Source organism: Salvelinus alpinus, chromosome 22, assembly GCF_045679555.1.
Source record: "Salvelinus alpinus chromosome 22, SLU_Salpinus.1, whole genome shotgun sequence".
NCBI classification, from domain to species: domain Eukaryota; kingdom Metazoa; phylum Chordata; class Actinopteri; order Salmoniformes; family Salmonidae; genus Salvelinus; species Salvelinus alpinus.
Window position 1 is genome coordinate 23470641 of NC_092107.1, and position 21784 is coordinate 23492424.

The 21784-nt window shown below is 40.7% G+C and overlaps 1 protein-coding gene across 2 annotated transcripts; it reads left to right on the forward strand.

Moving 5' to 3' along the window:
• The first annotated feature begins 8063 nt into the window (after positions 1-8063).
• Positions 8064-17891, forward strand: LOC139549285 (LIM/homeobox protein Lhx1-like). 2 transcript variants are annotated; one of them, XM_071359573.1, is made up of 6 exons: positions 8064-8656; positions 8797-9045; positions 10935-11158; positions 11909-12186; positions 14006-14171; positions 15967-17891. In XM_071359573.1, exons 2-6 carry the CDS (start codon positions 8876-8878, stop codon positions 16344-16346), a joined length of 1218 nt encoding a protein of 405 aa, XP_071215674.1. In that variant the 5' UTR covers positions 8064-8656; positions 8797-8875; the 3' UTR covers positions 16347-17891. The 2 variants fall into 2 exon arrangements, with proteins under 2 accessions (XP_071215674.1, XP_071215673.1); XM_071359572.1 differs by having other exon boundaries at positions 8064-9045.
• The last annotated feature ends 3893 nt before the right edge of the window (positions 17892-21784 follow it).

A 21784-nucleotide genomic window follows, 5' to 3' on the forward strand; every position in this document is an offset into this window, starting at 1 on the left:
CTATAGTAATACATCAGAGTTGGGGTAGGCCCATCTTTACTCAGATTGAATTCGCCCCCTAGTGTTATATGCATTGCCTGTACTCGAAGAAAGGTCAGTGGGATAGCACGTTTTGTGATGTTGTTCAATGAGTAAGAGAGATTGCTTAAATATAGCCCATAATAGGCCTACATAGATCCCACGTCACTGTCTCTCTCTAAATTACTCATAGTTTTAGAACAATGTAATTGCATTCTGCATTCTTGGACGAGGCTGGAAGATGATGACGGGAAGATTCGCCCCATCCGTCTTCCCGAATAGAAAGTTGCATTCAGGCCTATTTCACGCTGAGACCGGACCAGTGCCATGGAAGCAGCACAGTGGTCATGTCAGCGTGTTCATTATCGGGTTGGGGAGAGTAGCAGCAGCTGTTCCGGTGATGGGACGGCCAGAGCAGATCTATAAGTTCCATCGAATTTCTCTCTCTGCGATGGAGTTGGAAAGTCAGGAAAATGTTTATGTAGAGTTTCGGGTCAATATTCTGAGAGATCATCATTGGCAGATGTTTGTGCCGATTCCAAGAAATCCAAAGGAAAATCAACTGGTCTTTGGAGTAGGCCTAGGAGTAGGCCTAGGAGTAGGCCTAGGAGTAGGCCTAGGAGTAGGCCTAGGTAGGCTATTTAGTCTAGATGTGGCCTGTTTACAGTGTATCATTTCAAAGATAGAAAAATAGCCTTATTTATCATTTTGATTCACAATTCAACATTTCGATATATAACATTGGACAGGATCTTTTCACATTTGCACATATTGGCCCAAGGATACGGTTGAGCCATAGCCTATTATTTTTTAAATCATTTTCTTCATTTTTCTTTGGGGTGGTGGAGAGGGGGGGGGGCTGTGTGGAATGATATTGCTGTGCTGTGATTCTGCTCAGACATTGTCTCTATACCCTTCTAATCAGTTTTGGCACGCTGTTGGCTTGAGCTGAGCGGCAGCCCCTCCTCACCTCGCGGACGCGCACGGTGGCCCGGGCTCTGTTTGAGCTGTGGTGAGTGACAGCACACACTCTCTCTCTCGCCTGCCTCCTTGTCCACGCCGTGAAAATAAAGCCGTTTTATGAATACGACCCAAATCACATGCTTGATGGTGAACCTTGAATGATCCCGCCCTGCCCCTTAGCTCCGTGGTGCATGTGGCACTATAAACACGATATAGGCTATTGATGGTGGCTGCCTTGTCAGAAGCACGTATTTTGCGATCTTCCAATACCATTTAATATTTATTATAATACCAACATATTTTGTGAGGAAATATATTAACTCTCAATGTTAAAAAGAGGGAATTATGGAATTATTGGGTTATGGAATTATTTATTTATTTTTCATTTAGGCCTACTGAATCTGAATGCTTGAATTTGTTCAACTATGCCAACATTGTTAGATGTTTCACATTGTATTCATTATTTTTCTCATGACAGCAACATAGCATTTTTTAAATAAATGTACTAATAATTCTAAACAATTCCAACATGTCGGTCTTGCATTTCGTTTAAAGTGAATGGGAATCAAACAATAATAATCAGTCATTCAAGAGTTAATAACGCATTCATGATCAATACTACATTTGTCATCACAAATGTTTCTTATTTTGCAACATAAGGCATAATTCTAAAAATAGTCCAGTTATAGACCTAGGCCTACTAAAACGAGCATTTCAGTTCTCTTTTGTTTTCAAAATTGTTCATCTGCAATTTGGTTGTACACCCATTTCAGCAATTTATAGTTTTGTCCCAAAGCCAATTTATGTACCTTCAGCATTGTCTATAATTTAATCGTAGGCCTAGTATTAAATTATTTCATTTAGCCTATTCCTTTTTCATATTTGATTTGGAAAGATGAGGTCTGAGAAAGAGGACTCATCTATTTAAAGCTTTCAATTGTAATCCAAACGAATTACATGAGAGTAAAAACAACAACACATTAATTTGTATAAACTCAATTTGTGCTTATGAATGGGACGTGCCTATCCGTGTCCCCTCTGAAGTCCCAACTGGATGCTGATTGCACCCAAACAGGGCTGTGGCGCGGTGGGGGCTATAGAGAAGGCCTGCCCGACCCACTGCTCCTCTCTCCCCCCTCCGACAGTGCTCTCGGCGGTCCTCGGTGCGCTCAGCTGATCAAAGCTCCAGTCAGGGGTAATATTTCTCACTTTATTACCGGAGTCACGGCGTGTCTGCACAGCTAGCGATCACAGAGTCCACTGCCCACTCTCAACTCTCTCACTCACCCGGTCACGTATCAGCAGCACACAAACATATCCTATCAGAAGCAACACAATACAACTTATTTTGTTAAATGTATAGGCGTATTTCTCATACGTAGGCCTAGAATAGCCTAAACTAAAATATTGTTTTTGTTGATAAAAAAAATGCGTTTCAGAAAATGTTTTCATTAGACCTGAAAGTAGGCTAATCATTATCTTAAACGAAATAGCGTTATCATCTGCATCTAGGATGAGTGGCATGGACATGCTATTTAGAATCAGTAGCGGTGCGTGGTTAAAATCACTGGGGAAGGCCCCAAAAAGCCATATTACAATTTATGAGTTGTGATAATTGCGTTGTTTGCTCTATAACCTGTTAATTCATATGCCTTGCGACCGTGATATATAGGCCTAAAGGCTGAGACAATGAGAAGACACAGTGGCAGAATAAATTCAACCGCACCTTTGTTTTATCACAAAACCGGATAACAACCTCTGTCCAGTGAAGTCCACAAAGCATATTGAATGTACAGTAACAGACAGTTACATGACCTACAACATGGTCAAGCAAGTTAATGTTTCCGACATTTTCGGACCTCTAAACAACTATTGATTTAGAATCACAGATAGTTATCAGAAGTCACAAAGAAAACAGGAGCTGCCTCCACTATTCCAGCACCATTTCAACTTCAACATTTCAACATCATCAAATCACCTCTGCTTAGTCTAATCCAGTGACAACTAAAATATACCAAAAATAATTTTGTCCAATTAAAGTAAACTAAATATGATGTGGCTGTCCATGGTTCTGATTTCACTGTGCCTGTGTGCGTTTGTACAAGTAGAAAAACATGTTGACTCACCCTACTTGTAGAGAAATGCCAATTCCATCCTCCTCTCTTTCATGTTGAAGAAACTGTCTATCACTCTGTCATACAGTACCCGCTTTTATTTTTTGTTGTCCTAGGATACCTGGCTAAAATGCTTGCTCGCTAGCATAACTTCCATTCATGGATAACGTTACCTACATCTACCTACATATTACACTTCCATCCTCTCAGGCCAGGGGCACAACAATGTATGAATTAATGGTTGGATCAGAATTGCCTTTATAATCATTGGCCAGAATGATAAGTCCAAATCCCTATCTCCATCCATGGCTAATTTGGGGCCAATTTTATCTAGCTGGCTAGCTAGCCACCGGAGGACAACAACAAAACAAGATGCAACAATTCAAGTTTTTCTGTCAATGATGTATGCTCTCAATGGGATTTGATAGGAGTGACGCCAAATCGAAACTGTCTTCCCTTGACACCTTTTTTTAGTGGACCAGGACCATTCACAGTTGAGCTCGCTCAGTTAAGTTCAACGCTGATTGGCAACAAAAAAAATTGTCAAGGGAGGCTAGAAACTCACTGGCTTCCCTTGCCTTCAATACTACGGGTGGCAACAATGTCATATTCGTTTGGACCAGACAGCATCAGATAGATGGCCTACACATAGAGAGACAGAGGGGCGCTGTTTCCCTCGCTCGGATGCTTTCTCCTGTGAGATACATTCAGCCTCTTGCGAATTGAAGGAACATTATGAAACACGGAGAGACGAAAGATTATTTATATATTATACTTGTATTTTTTATTGGTAAATTTTTTGGTGAAGCCTGGCTCCCATAAATACACGCCATTGTTTTGAATATTACTGTATAATTTATTTTAGAAAACAGATTATGATTTAATTTAAAGTGGGCTCTATTTAGGTTTAAAACAATGACACCTGGCCAAGGCCTGTAGAAGCCAATGTAGGCTACATGACGTTGTTGGCTAAGTTGTATCAGGGGATTGTCTGATTGCATGACAAGTAAGAATATAATAGAATAACATAGAATAGAAATGCAGACAAAAGTGCTCAAAATAAGAATAGCCTACACATGTCACATACATTTTTTATATATATCTAGACCTTACCACCGCTGACAGAGTAGGCTATGTATGCAGTTCAGGTCAACACAGACAATAACATATCCTTCAAAAAAAGTAAGTAGCCAATCTGACATATCCTACTCAACAGAGCAGGTCTCATCGTTTGACTGGCAAAGCTGTGCAATGAGATACGTTTAGGTCATGCCCTGTTTAGAGCCCGGTTGGGTTGGTTTGGTGTTGTGCGTTTTTCTATCGATGGCTCCCTCTAGCCTGCCCCGTACGTTGTTCGTTGCATATACTGTAAAAGAGCAGTAATAAAACCAAGCTCCCCTTGGAGCAGTCTGTCGCTGAGTATGGACATAAAGTGAGGAAATATACTGAAGAGGCAGCTATGCAATTATATAGAGGCCTGTCTTCATATTGTTTTGTTGTGCCTATCTTAGAATTTTGGTGAAACTAAGTTTAGGAACTTTAGGTCTCTTCAGTTGTGCATGGTATGCCAAGTAGGTAGGCCTATGGTAGGCCTATGCTTTTTCTTTTGGGGTAAATACAATTCGAATTGTATTCGACCCCTTCTGGATATGAAACGAAAAGCATTGACTGGGTAAACATTTGTACTCCTATTACGTATTACAGCAGTAATCCTTTTGCATTTAATCGCGTCATTGCCTCGAGGGGTCCTGAGATATTCATCTGTCTGATTTCGTTTTTATTCATGAATTAATCTCATTCTGTGGGTTATGCTTTACTGAATGGTTTATTCTTCTAAATCAGTAAATATTATTCCCTATGTGACAAGTAATATTTTACAGGTGCTGAAAATAACACGTTATTTATTTACAGCTATTTAGTGTGTATGTATTTCCCATATGTTAGTAGCCTAGTCTAAGTGTAAGAATACTTTACATCCCTCAGTCAGAGCTTGAGGTATAGGCTATGAAATGACAACCTTACGCTACTCTCGCCACTTTGAAACTTAAATTACAAATTCGTATGTTGAAGTTTCATTTCTGGAAGGCTAGATATCTCACATAATAGTGTCTCCCTATTAAGCGCCACTGAAAAGTCTGAAAATTTCAAGCTATAATTTGTGGCTGAGTTTAGTTTCATCGCCTAACTGTCTAAAGTCTCCTTCAGACAATTGTCTCCCACAATCTCTCTCTCTCTCTCTCTCTCTCTCTCTCTCTCTCTCTCTCTCTCTCTCTCTCTCTCTCACTGATTTAACATTTTCGTAATTTAGCAGACGCTCTTTAGAGCGATTTACAGGAGCAATTAGGGTTAGGTGCCTTGCTCAAGGGCACATCGACAGATGTTTCACTTAGTCGGCTCGAACCAGCGACCTTTCAGTTACTGGCCCAACGCTCAATGACTGTACATGTAAATATTTCTAAATGAATGGGTCAAAAATCGACGTTAATCCAATTACTTCAAATCCCGAAGTCAAGCTATGAGATCAAGTTGCTATGAGGATGTCTATTTACGCATATATATTTATTATATATGTCAAAGAGTTGACCAAACTATATTGTCGGAAGTCTCTCCGCTGCGTCATCCATCTCTCTCTCTCTCTCTCTCTCTCCCTCTCTCTCTCTCTCTCTCTCTCTCTCTCTCTCTCTCTCTCTCTCTCTCTCTCTCTCTCTCTCTCTCTCTCTCTCAGTGAGATGTTGGTGGAAATGTAGCCAGACGCTTAGCAGATTAATTTAAAGCTCTCACAGTCATACGCAGAGAGAGGGAGAGAGAGAGAAAGAGAAACACCGGGTCTCGAGGATGTTGTGTGTTCATCTCTTATCTGTTATTCTTCCCCGGGAAAAACACTTGTCATCGAAAGGGTGCTGCAGTGAAAAGAGGCGCTCCCCAGACGCTCTGAGGCAGCTGTCACCGTGTTTTTATAGTATGGGGCTGGTCGCGGCCTTCTCTTGCCCTCGCCTCCGTTTTACATGAGAAGCAGGCCATATGCACGAGGGGTCGTGCTATTGATTCCAGATTTCAGACTGGAACGTTTGCACAAAAGTACGCCGCTAGAATATAAATAACTGACATGGGGTACCACTCACCGCTGCCCGTCAGTGTGTGTGTGTGTGTTTGCGCGTGCACGTGTGTGTGAGAGAGAAGTGAGATAGTGATGATGTAAGATTAGGTGCAGTGAAGAAATGTAATCTCATAGGCAGGCGAGAGTGAGAGAGGAGGCCTTTATGATGATGCCTCCCTGTTGCGGTGTCACCCGGTGACAAGTGCGAACTTCCAACCGTACATGTGAGTTTATATGTTGGCCTTGGCATCCCTTTCCCTCCCACTGTCTGAAGGTATCCAATCAGTCATAAAGCATTTATTATCAACACTTCACAAATAAAACTATTACAACTGCTTTATAGTTAATACTATATTTATTAAGCTATCATTTTACACATGTTAATTTGTGAAAGAAAGATCTCAAACGATTCAAAGAGGATTCAACTTTCATTGAGCTTTAAAGACAGGTCTATGAAAGATGATTTAAAAACAGTTGCAAAACTAAGAAATGCAAAACTAAGAAATATGATGGCTGGATATTTTAAGTCACCATTAACCTAACTAAAAACGCATCAGTAGTGAGACCATTTAGACATCATTCCTAAAAAATGAAGAGCAGGCTTGGTCCTGTAAAACACCTGAATATTATAACCCTTTCAGAGTTTTCAATAGGCCTACATAATGCATAGCCTTAACTATTTTGGAGTCTCCAAAATTCTAGGTAATGTTTTTTGGCTCCTCTTCTGGTAAGTGGATTGAACGGCCTTAATTAAACGTCCTAAGGTGTTGACGCCATCAGCAACTGTCACAATGATCTAGTAACCTGTAAACTTTTGAGCCTCTTCGTCTTTCACATCCCCCATGCTCCACAAAAGACCAAAGAGAGCACAGCACTGCTGAGATGTATTGGTGGGAAATGTGGATTTAAATAGTGATTAAATAAGGATCATGGAAAATAAATGATAACATGCTTAAAAGGTAAGGAGAAGACTGTGCAGCTGTCAAGAAAAACATTTCAAGTAAAAGCATATGATGAAGAAAAAACAGCCACCAGGACATATTTCAAATTGTGAAACTTAATTCCCGTTTTGGGTAAATACTCATTTCTAACCCACATTAACTTCATTTCCCTTAGGTGATGTACACATCATTGAGAATTTGTCTCTAAACTATTATCTAAGATTTGTTCAGGCGCAACCAAGAGAACACTCACTCAAAGCGTACGCCACCACATGCGTCTTGGCGCATTGGAGAGGCTGCACATTCTAACAAAACACATTTGGTCAACTTAAGTCTGAAATCAAATGTATGACGTATCTCTTGTCATTGATAATATAATAACGTATTGTATGGCAAAAGTCAAGTCACTTCTGTAGCCTGTATACTATATGCTAAAACTTAGTCAAAATGCGATTTTTACCAACAATTATTATTTTTAAACAAAAGCTTGCATTCCATCCCATTTTGTTATATGAATATAATATATATTCCAATGTTACTACTACTGTTTTTAATTAAACTAAGACGACCTCTCTCTCGCCCATGGGGAGGATCCATGCAGGATCAGGAGAGAACGTTAAGATGCCCATATCTACCTTATGAAATGATTCTTCACGTCCATTTCCTCGCCGCAGACAATTGATAAGCTGGTGATTGTGCTGTTTTTACCTCAACAGTCGTCGTCTTTCCGCCCACATACATTCACTAACATATGACAGTTTCTAGGAATATTTGACAATTGGTTTCTTCAGTTCCCCATAAATAGAACAGAATGCACCGGCTCGTCTTTGAAGGGATAGCTAATGGTTACTTGCATGGCGCGCTGCTGATTGGCTTCTCCACTGCCTGACGTCACGAGACTGTGAATAAGGCTGGCTCGTGTGCTTTCAGGAACATGCAGAGTACTGCAGACAACGCGGAGCGTCAATCCTGCACAGAGATGTCACACGCATCCTACCATCACTAGCATCATTTACCAAAAGAGAACTCGAGGGGACAGATAGCTAACAGAGCCGGAGGAAACACACTTTTTCCTTGAAATATTTTGATAGTTAATTATTTCGATTCTCATCGGGTCCTAAACAGTGGATAAGCGGTCATGTCAAATAACATTGAATTATTTATAGGCACGCGCGTCTTGCTGTGTGACAGTATTGCCCCAAAACCATTTTGTTAGATGTGCGTCTTCAACAGTGACTGGCCAATGCTTCACTTTGATGACTACGGATACTTGCTGATAGGCTATGGTTCTCACATTATAGCCAATCTTCAGAGGTGGCTTGATATTTTTTGCCATTTGATTGGCTTCATTTAAGCCGATGTGTGTTTGGTGTATGGAAGAAGGATCCGAAGGACTGACTTTCGAAGCGTCTAAGGCTTTGACACTACCTCACCTGGGAGGACGCATCCTGGCTAACGGTCGACATCCTGTACTTGGATCCTATAAACCTCCATGCTGACCACTTCAGAGGAGAGAATAAGAGGTAGGATAGTGACCAGGCTACCCATCGACTGTTTATGTGAACACATTGATCCAGGACGTCCGAGCGAAAAAGGAACCAAATACTCCAAATACAAAACATCCAATAATCGGTGTGTGTTGTTGATTTGTTTCCTGCTCAAGTCAGAGTGTGAGTGAGACGACCACAACCTCAGGAGGCTGAACAGACCACGGTTGCGGAGTGGGTGCAAATCCAAAGACGATGGTCCACTGTGCTGGGTGCGAGAGGCCTATACTGGACAGGTTTCTCCTCAATGTTCTGGACAGAGCTTGGCACGTCAAGTGCGTACAGTGCTGCGAGTGTAAATGCAATTTAACAGAGAAATGCTTTTCTCGAGAGGGGAAACTATATTGCAAAAACGACTTCTTTAGGTAAGCTTGACTGGTGGGTGCTTGCTCCCTGTCATTCGTCCTTTACTACAGTAATTATTATTTCAGTTGTGTAGTCTTGGATAAGCATTTCCGTGTTTCTGTTAAGTTAACAATACTATCCTAATGTTCTCAGTCAAATGCATATTTTTCTTTAAAAAAGACTCATAAGGATATTGCAAATACGAAACATTTTCAATATAATGTTATATAGGCTAATATTGAACATATAAACTCTGTCATTTTTTTAGTGTAAAAAACAAAACAAAAAAGGCGACTCTCTAACTTCTGAACGAATGAACACAAAAGTAGAGCCTGCAATAAATTGCAAAACTATCTAAAGACATACAATAATTACACCTTATACCTTCAAATTGTACTTTAGAAAACTGTTAAGCAAATAATGTTCAGCCTTATGCTCTCAAAACATTTACCATTATAATTTGCTTATAACAAAATGATAGTTATATTCAAGGCTAAATACTTAATGGAATGTATTATATATGGCACATATTAATACATTAACCACTCTAAATATTATCTGTACTCATTTCTAATATGGCTAAAAGACAAATAAGATTGCATCCAATTCCTTCAGAATTTCTAAGTGCTAGGTGTGAAGGAGGATTTGGAGGTGGTGCTTCAGAAGCTTTGATTAGTAGAGCCAGTAATTAAATGCTTGTTCATTTGTATTGTTATGCTAAAAGATGGACAGCAACATTAAACGCGTGTGTACTCGTCCTCGGTATGGGGTATGAAGGAAATCAATCACACGTTGTTTATTAGGCGTAGAGGTGCAGAGAAGCGGCTAGAATCAATACTTCATCGGGGTAGTGTGGAGGAAGTGTGTATCTCGGCCCAGTGGCAAAGCTATCTGCCCAGGCCCCTGTGTTTGCACGGCTCCAGTGAGAAGGACGTGATACGTGGATTTAAATAATAAACCTCTTTAAAAGATCAAACAAGCAGACAATGCAATCACAGACTTGCAGTCAACAATCAGTGTACATCATCTCAATACACAATAGTTTCCGTTACAATCAGCAAAAAGAGGATCATCACACATATTAAAGTACTAACTTGTATATTGCAATGTGTATTATTGTGCATAAGTCTTTATTATCCCAAAACCACAGAGAACATTATTGCCTAATTTTATTACACATTTAGGGCTGTTGTTTTGTGTTATAAATGATGTATTATTTTTCATAATGATCAGCTTCAGGATGGACAACACTAACATGTATTTTCATCAGGTCTAAATAGGCCTAAAATGCGATTCTAAGCAGTTCTCTACACAAAAACGTGTTTATAATGGAACAAATATTTTTTGATTCGGCAAAGTAAGAAAATGTGTCCGTTGACAATGAATGCAGAAATATAATAGAAGTACAGGGCCTACTACAGTTAACAATAATTATAAAGAACAGGACCACATATGGCAATTATGGAATCATTCTCACCGTGAACCATTGCAACTGAGAGGCAGAGGTTAGGGTTACACTCTTAGAAGAAAAGGTTCCAAAAGGGGTATTCTACAGTTCCCATAGGAGAACCCTTTTTGGTTCTAGATAGAACCATTTTTGGTTCCAGGTAGAACTATTTTGGGTTCCATCTAGAACCCTCTGTGGGAAGGGTTCTACATTGAACCCAAAACGGTTCTTCCTGCAACCAAATAGGTCATTCAATGGGTTCTCCTATGGGGAAAGCCGAAGAACCCTTTTAGGTTCTAGATAGCAATTTATTTCTGACACTAAGCAGTGACCTATATATTTTTTTAAGTATGTATTTATTCACACTCTCAATATGCAATCGTTGTATTCTAACATATACTGTTTGGTTTTGCGCCTAAATGCATTTGAATAATCATGCATTATTCCTCTGTCCCCTCGCAGGAGGTTCGGGACAAAGTGCGCGGGCTGTTCTCAGGGCATCTCGCCGAACGACTTGGTCCGGAGGGCAAGGAGCAAAGTGTTTCATCTCAACTGCTTCACCTGCATGATGTGTAACAAACAGCTGTCCACGGGAGAGGAGCTCTACATCATAGACGAAAATAAATTTGTCTGCAAAGAAGATTATCTAACCCACAGCAATGGGAAAGACACAAGCCTTGTCTCAGGTAGGCCTATACGGCCAAATTGGCTTCATCATTTTGGGCGCATGGCTACTAACTGGGCGGCAGGTAGCCTAGTGGTTAGAGCGTTGGCCCTGTAACCGAAAGGTTTCTAGATCGAATCCTCGACCTGACAAGGTACAAATCTGTCGTTCTACCCCTGAACAAGGTACTGTTCCTAGGCCGTCATTGCAAATATTAATGTTTTCTTACCTAACTTGCCTAGAGGTAAAGGTAAAATAAAAAAACGAGATTGTGACCCATGTGACTTATTCCACCCACAGTTTGGTGTTGAATAATCATGCATGTCCTATGCCTAAACTATTTTATTTTATGGTAAAAACAGAAATAACGATTGCCTATATTTTCACACGATTGCTGAAGATTTCATTGGATTTGTAAGCCAAAATATCCAATTATATTTGCATAGATGTTCATTATCGCGTTGTATGACTATTGTAGTCTATTGATATTATCGTAGGCCCATTTTTTGACACATTTAATGAATTCGGCGCTAAAAGGTAATAGATAACAGAAATAGTGTTCTTCAAAATAATTTAAATCTGCATAGGTTATTATTTCAGGTAGGCCTATTGTTTAATACTATATCAATTTGTAATTTAAAAAAATATATTTTAGTAAAGCTATAAAGGCCTACACAAATAGGCCAATAGTAATCATTCATATTCCTCATTGTTTTGAAATTATAGGTCTACAAATGGACTAAGCGTTTTCTGTCCTTTTTCGTTTTCACAGTAACAGCATGTAGCGACCCAAGTTTATCCCCGGATTCTCAAGATCAGTTACAGGACGATGTGAAGGACTCTGAAATAGCCAATCTGTCGGACAAAGAAACGGGTAGTAATGAGAACGATGGCGAGAACCTTGGCGGTAAACGACGTGGACCGCGAACCACCATCAAAGCAAAGCAACTGGAGACCCTAAAAGCGGCATTCGCTGCCACCCCCAAACCCACGAGACACATCAGGGAGCAGCTCGCGCAGGAGACGGGGCTGAACATGAGAGTCATTCAGGTAATGGCAAAGACAAATTCACTATAATGACATGAATGTAATTCCTGATGCAGCTCATGTGGTATTGGTATGGGAGTGAATGAGAACCGTATAGTGGGGGGGGGGACCCTCACCTTGTGCGTTTTCAGGGTTACACACTTATTAAAGCGTGTGATATAGCAGCTTATATTTTATTGGAAGTATCTCCATGTTGGGCACCGTGTCAACAGTTCGCCACAAACAGAGGCCTGATCACAATCACTCCGCTCCTTTCTCATACGCCTTCCCGCTTGCCTAGAAATTGCATGGTCACATTGACTGGAAAGAGCGAAAGATTGGCTGTCATCGAGGTTTATTTGGAAAGCGTAATTTATATGGGTATTTTTTATTCTTGGCGTGTAGGATGGGTAAACACGCCAACTGGCGTGAGACTGGTGAGAGCGATGGGAGTCTTGGCAACGCTGGGCCATCACGTTTTGCGACCACATTTAGCCATGCTGTGACCATTTTCAGTCAAGTGTAAACGCAGAAATCTGTTCAGGAGACTTCAAAATGCCTCCTTACCCCCAGTCTAGTATAGCGTAAATAATTTCAAATAAGCATGCCTTATATTGACATATAATAATAACAACAACAAACACAATTATTATGAATAATTGTATTATTAATACTATTGTTATTGTTACTATTATTATTACTAGTGGTATTTAATTTTGACAAATTGCATTACCTAATGCAAAAAAGTAAGCTAGGCCTATCATTTGGAAGGCTTTTTTGTTTGGTGGCATTCTTTTTGGCCTATTTTCAAGAGTTGAAAATGAGGCTATTGAAGATGCACACCTGATTTGGAATGTTGAAGTTGGTCTCTGTATCGTAGTACCTAAGTTCGGACAATACATCGTATGTGCACACAAATAAGCGCATCCACACCGCCGAGTCTCCCATGATAGGGCTCGTGCTGCGGGGACGTGGGAATGTATTGACAAAAGATTGAAGGCAGATCAAGTGAAAAAAAATCCAGATTATTAAGGTGGCGAGGTTGGATATTTAAGAGCTTCAAGGAAGAGCATAATTAGCAGAAGCAATTCAAGGGTGGATATATAGATTACGAAATAATAACCTCGCAGAGCCGTGTAATATATTGCTAACAACCGTTCTATTAAGTATTAATTGTAGATTTTAAAAGTTCCCGCTGCTGCCCCTTTACTCGGGGTAAATTGAGGGTTAAAAGAACATTGAACTGATGTTAGATCTTTGCGACTGGAGTGACGATAATTAATAGTAATATTATCCCTGGAATAAGACTTTACTCCATCAAGTCACCACGAACCATGCAGGGCAGCGCGCGCTCCGGCACAAACAGGGCACCCAGGTTACACATGGCCTAGGCGTTGCTTTGATGTTGAACACGGATCTATAAACAAAGCAATCATAATATAACGGTAAAGCAGTAATAATTATAAACAAACTGACACCATACATAATGCTTATATTGTTGGAATAGATCTGATATTAGAGTTAGGCTACTTTTTATATAGGCTACCAATCTATAATGATATTTCAACCAAAACAAGTTTTCGATCTGTAGTGAAGTAAAGTGTTTGTTTTTATTTGATTGACTATGAAATATGGATTCTGCAGCTTTACATCCTGTGTGCATTCAATTATTTATCATAATATATTGAGATGTGTTTTCAAACGTCATTTTGGATACAGAGGCAATCTTTGCTGTGAGCCTCTCTTTGTCTCCAACGCTCCAGCCGTAATATTTGCACTTCAATTCTTCCAATCCATTTCATTTTCATTAACGTTGCTCTATGCTGACTTTTGTGTTTCATAGGTATGGTTTCAGAACAGGCGGTCCAAGGAGCGACGCATGAAGCAATTGAGCGCCCTGGGCGCGAGACGGCACGCGTTCTTCCGGAGCCCGAGGAGAATGAGAACGCTAGTGGACCGGCTGGAACCCGGGGAATTAATTCCAAACGGTCCTTTCTCATACTACGGAGGTAAGAAGAGTGATGAAACGGTTTGCGTGTCCCAGCGGGTTTATCGGTTTCACATGTTTGTCTGAAATGTCGAATAATTTTACATGTGTCCGCCAAGCGCTGTTTCCATTTGTCGCGCTGCCCCAGGACGCCTTTGATGACTATCATGGCTTATCAGATGAGCTCAACACAAATCATTGGAATAGAACCTACACCGAGAGGATAGCTTTAAAATGTTTGAGTATGGATGGACATTATCTAGAGATGGATTAGTTAGGATGCTGTGCCAAATCTTCAGGTCTTAAAAAAGTCATATAAGACTTATTACAATGGGAGATAATTAACGATTACGCAGGTGCCAAAAACACCACAAAAAGGTCTAAAGTGATTCGAAATTGATGTTGTCAAAATTTAAATGTTAAAATAACGTGTCTCTTTAAATATCTCAGATTATAGACTCCAATCGTCTGACCCATTTGTCCAAACTAGAAAAAAAAGACATAAAATAGGCCTAATAAAAATAACAATTACAGTAGCATGGAGAATAAATCTTGTTATGGTGTCCATGTAAGCTAAACAGCGCCTAATAACAGTTAATACAATAGGCCTAAATGTGTCGTTAAATATGAATAAATAGTCACTAGAACACTATTATTATTTTCTCTGTATGTCAGGTATATTACATCAACATTCAAACTGTATTAAGAGGGGAAGTAGCTCATTACCAAATTCCACTGCATTCTCTGTGATCCCTGTCTGGAACGGGTTGTTAATAAATACCTCATCCATAACATTTAGGTCAAGGGGTTAGTTAGAGAGGGCTCCAAGCCATTGCATTATCTCACTGACTGAATTGTCTTGACTTTTTCCCTTACAAGATGACGCAAGAAAGGTGCATTTGTAGGCCTTCTGTTTTCGTAGGAAGGAGCTTGAAACATATTTGGTTGTGACATACATTTTGTGTTACTTTGAGGAATATTTAGAATGTTGATGATCGGAGAGAGTAGTTGAATATGAGAAATTATTAATATACAAAGTCAATCTAAAATGTTTATCTACTCCTTTTCCAAGGACACCAACACTGTTTTGGGGAAATGTAACTGTAAGGTTTTAAATAGGGGGTGCTTATATTTGTCCTGTTTCACTGCATGTACAAGTGGGTAACCAGTACAAGTGTGAGGTGTGAAACGGAAATGTGTTTTTTGCATATCCCAGCTCCCCCTGAGACACCCTTGGAGAGTAGGGTAACGGCCAGGGATCAGCTCTTATTGACTGCAGCCCTGGAGCAATTAGGATTAAGTGCCTTGCTCAAGGGCAGATCAACAGATTGTTCACCTTGTCGGCTTGGGGATTCAGACTACCAACATTTCGGTTACTGGCCCAATGCTCTAGCCACTAGGCTACCTGCTGCCCTTGAAATATAATAATGTAGGCTTTCTTGATTATAGTGAAGTATGTGCGTCCTTATTTCAATTTTCCTAACATGTTTTGTGGATATCAATAGTGTGTGGTGGACTCTTGTCCTTTGTGGTGTGCAGTGGGCCTAATAGTATTCTGATGAAATGAAACATTGATTTCAGAAGGTAAAATGGCTGATGAAATGGTCCACATTTTAATTAATTTTGCGGCGGCGTTGTTCTCCCCACCCAATTGCATTTTTGATTTAAGTGTAACTTTGACTAATGTGCCACGACGAGGGTTTCTCCCTATGCAACTTCAGGCTATGTATATTCAATGAATTCCTGAATATCTCTGAAATCATTTTTACTCACCCTATTGTTCCCAGGCTAACCCAGATTTTTTTGGTGATCTGCAGATTATCAAAGCGAGTACTACGGTCCAGGAGGGAACTACGACTTCTTTCCTCAGGGGCCTCCGTCGTCGCAGGCACAGACCCCCGTAGACCTCCCCTTCGTGCCCTCCTCAGGCCCAACGGGCACCCCTCTAGGTGGTATGGACCATCCCCTGCCCGGGCACCACCCCTCCAGTGAGGTGCAGCGCTATTCTGACATCATGTCCCACCACCCTGGGGATTCGCCCAGCCCGGAGCCAGGCATCCCGGGGCCCATGCACAGCATCTCCTCTGAGGTGTACGGCCCCAGTCCGCCCTTTACCTCACTGTCTCTCAATGGCAGCGGATACGGCAACCACCTGTCCCATGCACCCTCGGAAATGAACGAGGGCACCGTCTGGTAGCTCTAGAGAGCGGACTGTACCACCGAGAGATTCAATAGGGAAGGACAGGAGAGCGGGCATGGGCAGGGGCAGGGGTAGCGACACCAGTCAAATAATTTTTTGTCAATCATATTTATTTATTTATTTAATTTCCCCATATGATATTTTTTTGCAGGGAAAATAAATATGGCGAAAATCAAAACGTGGACAATGTGGTTGTAAGCATTTACCTTGGTATTGTGTTGATGTTTCGATTGCTTCTTTATCTAAACCCGAATAAGGACTTGGGCACATAAAAGACTGTGTGTGACTGTTGACCCTGTGGGCCCCTGGCGACCCCGGGCCCCTGCTCTCCATGGCTGTGAACCTTCCTGACTCCTGTCAGTGGCCTAGTACAGTGACGCCCCTCCAAACACATGCCACTGGGAAAACAACCATTCTGAAAACAAGTAATATGTCCCAAATCCACACAAACATCATTAGCTACTGTCAAAGACTCAACAGCTTTACAGAAAAAAAAGGAAGGGTGGTTGGTCTGAACGCTAACCTGTGCCGCTGGCACTAGAAGAAGGCTGAAAGGCGTCAGACTCTATTTATGGCACTAGACGTGTCCCTTGTATTTATTCAAAAGCTCCTCAGACCTCTTTGCCTCTCAAGGCTCTGCCATATTAACACTTAAACAACCTTTTTGACACTAAATATATTTCTGAAGGCCAGGGGAAATACATTTTTTTCTCTCCATCCAGACAGTTAAATTTTTTTGGTAAAAAAATCAAACCACCAAATCTGAAAAAGTTGGCCTTCAAAAGGGAAACAAAAGGCAAAGTTATATGGCTTGTGAACCCTTTATTTAAATTGAACAGAACTGGAAATGTTGTTAAATGAAGTCTACATTCTAAAAATTGTTTAATGGGGGTCTGAAAGGGACTTAGAACAGTCAACTGTTTACGTAATATATTTAATTCAGGAGTTAAAAGTATCAAACCATGTTTTAGAATCTCTTGATCAAGATAAAATGTTCCAAGCAACCAACCAAACTTTTGTATTGATTTTATTTATATTGTATGAAGACAAACACATTTGCTGGGGTTGTGGTTCACTGTGCTAGTTTGTACAAGATGTTGTTTACAAAAAAAACACAAAAAAACACAAGTAGACAGTTGCCAAATAAAAAATAGCACAAATACTGTAAAAGTGCTTTGCACCATTATCTGCAGAATGTGTTGAGACAAAGTGTAAGTGTTAAAAAATGCTAAGGAGTAATTTACTTCTTCATTTTTTTTAGTGTGCTGAAAAACATTCATAAAGTTGTTAATATAACATACTTAGACAGGTTTTATTTTTGTGTCTTCAAATGAAAATCCAAACAATTTAATTGATGGTCGAATATGCAGCTAGCAGCTGCTACTTTCTTTAAATATCAAGCCCTCATGGTATGTCTGTTATTGTTCTAATAAACCTAAGCTTATGTGACCTCCAGTGCATATTAGACCATTCACTGTATAAATACAACATGTTGAAAACAATTGTGAGTTTTTAATAAAAATAGAAAATATACAATTTGAATGATAACCCATTTTCTTTGGATCGATCATCTCTTACCTTATCTATATTTTATATTTCAAAATAGTAAAACGTCAGTGTAGGTTATTTCTCTTATATGTTCTTTCCAATTTAGTACGTGGTAACTGTTTATGGATCTCTTTAATGAAGTCAATTCAACAGGTTTAGCATAATAACCACTGCAGTACAGTATTTGCTAAATGCAAGCAGTTTGATCTGATTTGCACATCCATACATTGAATGGAAATGTAAACTACTGTTTTTGACAAGCACACACGCACACGCACACACACACACACACACACACACACACACACACACACACACACACACACACACACACACACACACACACACACACACACACACACACACACACACACACACACACACACACACACACACTACAGTAATAACCACTTAATAACTGGATGCTGTGTTGACTAGCACTGTTGTCACACCATAACAGTAATGCCATGCAATGTCTTGCTATATATGGTGGTGCTCGTCACACACCAATCTGAAGGGACATTTTATTCAGTATCACAGCAGAGCATGGGATATTGTGGTTGCAATTTTACTTCTCACTCTGTTTAGAAGAACAATTCATATATAGAATACTGCAGGGATTCGAATAACAAGGAAACCTTGCTGACTGGATTTAGTCCAGTAATAGAAATGGTCGACAGCATTGCAGCAGCCAACACAAGGGGGAGTTCTTCAGTAATTCCACAGAATTCATTCATAAATTATGCTGATATGGTTTCTTTTCCCACAGTACTGGTAATGGTTTTGACCTCTTGGAAGTCATTCCACTTCTTGAGGTCGTGGAAGGACTGTGATGATGAAGAAACTATGAATCTGGGTCTCTTGGTTATTATAGTTTTATTATTCCTACCTCGTGGGAAGTGGATGCCAGTTGCACAACTGAATGCATTCAACCAAAATGTGTCTTTCAAATTTAACCTAACCCCTCTGAATCAAAGAGGTGCAGGGGGCTGCTTTATTCGACATCCACGGTGCTCGGGAAGCAGTTTTGGGGGATAACTGCCTTGCTCAAGGGAGAACAGAATATATTTCCACCTTGCCCGGCTCGGGGATTCGAACCAGCAACTTTTCAGTTACTGACTAGCCCAACACTCTTAAACGCTAGGCTACCTGCTGTTATGGGGGCTTCTAGTCCTTATGAAGAACCACAGACGAACAAACAAACATACATCAACAAACCAACAATAAACAAACTGAAACAAAAAAAGTAAAAACAAGTACTGGAAGTGAAACATTCTCATACTTCTGATTTATTTAAATGCATAAAACATCATGACCAAAGGAATTAAATGCATTGAAATGATCTGGTGTTAAAATGATTAATCGGTGTGGGTGGATTGGCGGTGGGTATAGGATTGTGGTCTGTATCCAGGGGAAGCAGCCTTTATCTCTGGGAGCCTGTATGGCTGCCTGCTAGCCTGAACGCTGCCTGCTTGCCTGCCTGCTAGCCCCCGGGCCTCTCCAAGGCCCCGGCCCCTGGACCGTAATCCACCATGAATGAATCATGGTCCTGAGAGTTAAGAGTTAACCAGGCCTGGGGGGCCGAGTGCTTGGGGCCGGTGTGTGTGAGTGAGTATGGGGGATAGGACTCTCCTGAGCCCCAGGGCTTAGCCCCAGCACTAACACTATGCACTGACACCCACCCTGGGGCCACGGCTCTTTAAATTCAAATATCCTATTGATCGTGCATTGGCTATTGGTGCAAATTGACCTTGTAGTCTCGTAAAAAATAAATGCAGCCTTAACAGTATTGAAAGATTTTAAATTACGCTTTGAATTCCTAAGCGAGGGGATTTGAAAATAGCTCACAGCCTCTGGTGCTTGGGTTAGGAAGGTAGGAAGGCAGAATGGGCCGGGGTGGACATGATGGCTTATAGTAGTGCAGGGCCAGGATGGACCAACCAAAGACGATATGCCTCAGCAGACAGATAGTTCTGCACTGCAGCCAAACTGAGGTTTTTACAGCTCTGCTCCATATGAGCAGCATTTGGCTTGGGCTTTTAATACAGAGTGGCTCGACTGGAAGTGCACTCTCCTCTGAGTGGAGTGGGTAAGTAAACAAACACATGGCATGGCGTCTTAATTTTCTGTCTCAAACAAATGACACGTCTGGGAACGGATTCCGTACCAAGCCAGAATGCTAATCAATGGAACAGGCCGGTTGAGCAGACAGATTTTCTTAGTTGTGTATAGGTATTGAGCTGCTGGGCCGGGATGATGTCCAGCCATGCAGCTACCTGGCAGGCTACTGCTGCTTTCTGCTGACTGGCAGGGCAGGCAGGCAGAGGGACGGAGAGGACACCCCACCTCGCTGTCTGCTGCTTGTGGCTCTCAACTACAGATGTAGGATCTTAATTTGATCACTTTTGTTGACGATCATTTTCCTGCACCACGGGAAATTAAGACTAGCTTCGTGATTTACATACATTCACTGAAAAACCCAACTAACATACAGATATATTAGCAATATTGCACTTTTCATGTAGCCTACTTTTGGCCAGCTAATAGCCTAGCCACCGATCAAGCAACGTTATGGACTAAAAGTTAAAATCCTGTTACAGCAGGATTATTTTGCTGTGACAATATAGGTCAAATTAAGATCTTACATCTGTACTGAGAGATAGCAATCTGACTGCATTCATATGTACAACATAACTGCAGTAATATCATTTGATAGACCAAATAAAGTCTGTACTGGATTCTGAAGATTATCTAAAGTCACAAACGGTTCCCACAAACTGCTAGGGGAGGCAGCATAGCCTAGTGGTTAGAGCGTTGGATTAGTAACTGAAAGTTTGCAAGTTCAAATACCCGAGCTAACAAGGTACAACTCTGTCATTCTGCTCCTGTACAAGGCACTTAACCCACTGTTCCTAGGCCGTCATTGAAAATAAGAATTTGTTCTTAACTGACTTGCCTAGTTAAATAAAGGTCAAATGAAAGGGTCTAAAGCTGTCCCAACAGCAGAGTCCCAACTACACCATACCACTGCTACACCTGGCTATCAGCAGAGTCTTGTCTGGCAGTGAACAGTTCATTCAGCCTCATTTATTGCGTTTAAAGAAATCATTGCTGATATGGCTGACTTTCTTAGACAAATGTGGTTTCTACTGACAATTGAGATGTAAAAATTATGGCAAAAGGGTACAAGCGGATAAGAGGAAATCTGTAATTTTGATTAAGACATTATTGAGCGAGCTAGGACGGACGTAGTCAATTTAACTATTTCTTCAGCACTTTTGAAATGTACAGCGACATAATTCAGAACATGGACCGTTCTTACAGTATTCTCCCTGTATACCAAGTCAGAACTGTTGGATAAATAAAGGGGGCCTACAAGCAGACAATGAAAGCCCTTGCAATATTCAATGATTACATTTCTCTAAAACAGGTTATAGGCTACATGTGCACCACCAAGTCAGAACAGTAGGCGAAATTAAGAGCAGAAAATAGACCAAATTATTAGAGAGAGGCACATGGGCTACTAACAGCTTACTACACAACATACACTTAGTATTCTTAGGTACAGTATACATATCTCCCTGGCATATTACATAATTTATGCAGCAGCATACAAGACATTTTTGGATTCACCTTGTTGTGCTGTGCTCACTTGAACAGGAAGGTGGTGCGGCAGTCCTTTGGGGGCAAATGTTGTCATCAAACTTTGTCATCAAAGTCTGGCATTCTCTGGATTTATGGTATTTTCAACACAACTGGGAACTCAGAAAAAACAAGTTTGAGTCATGATAACATCAGTGATCTTCAGGTCGTAACTCTAGAAAGAGGCCCGAGTTCCTGACTTACATTTCCAAGTTGGACGATCGTTCAAAACGTATTTTCCTAGA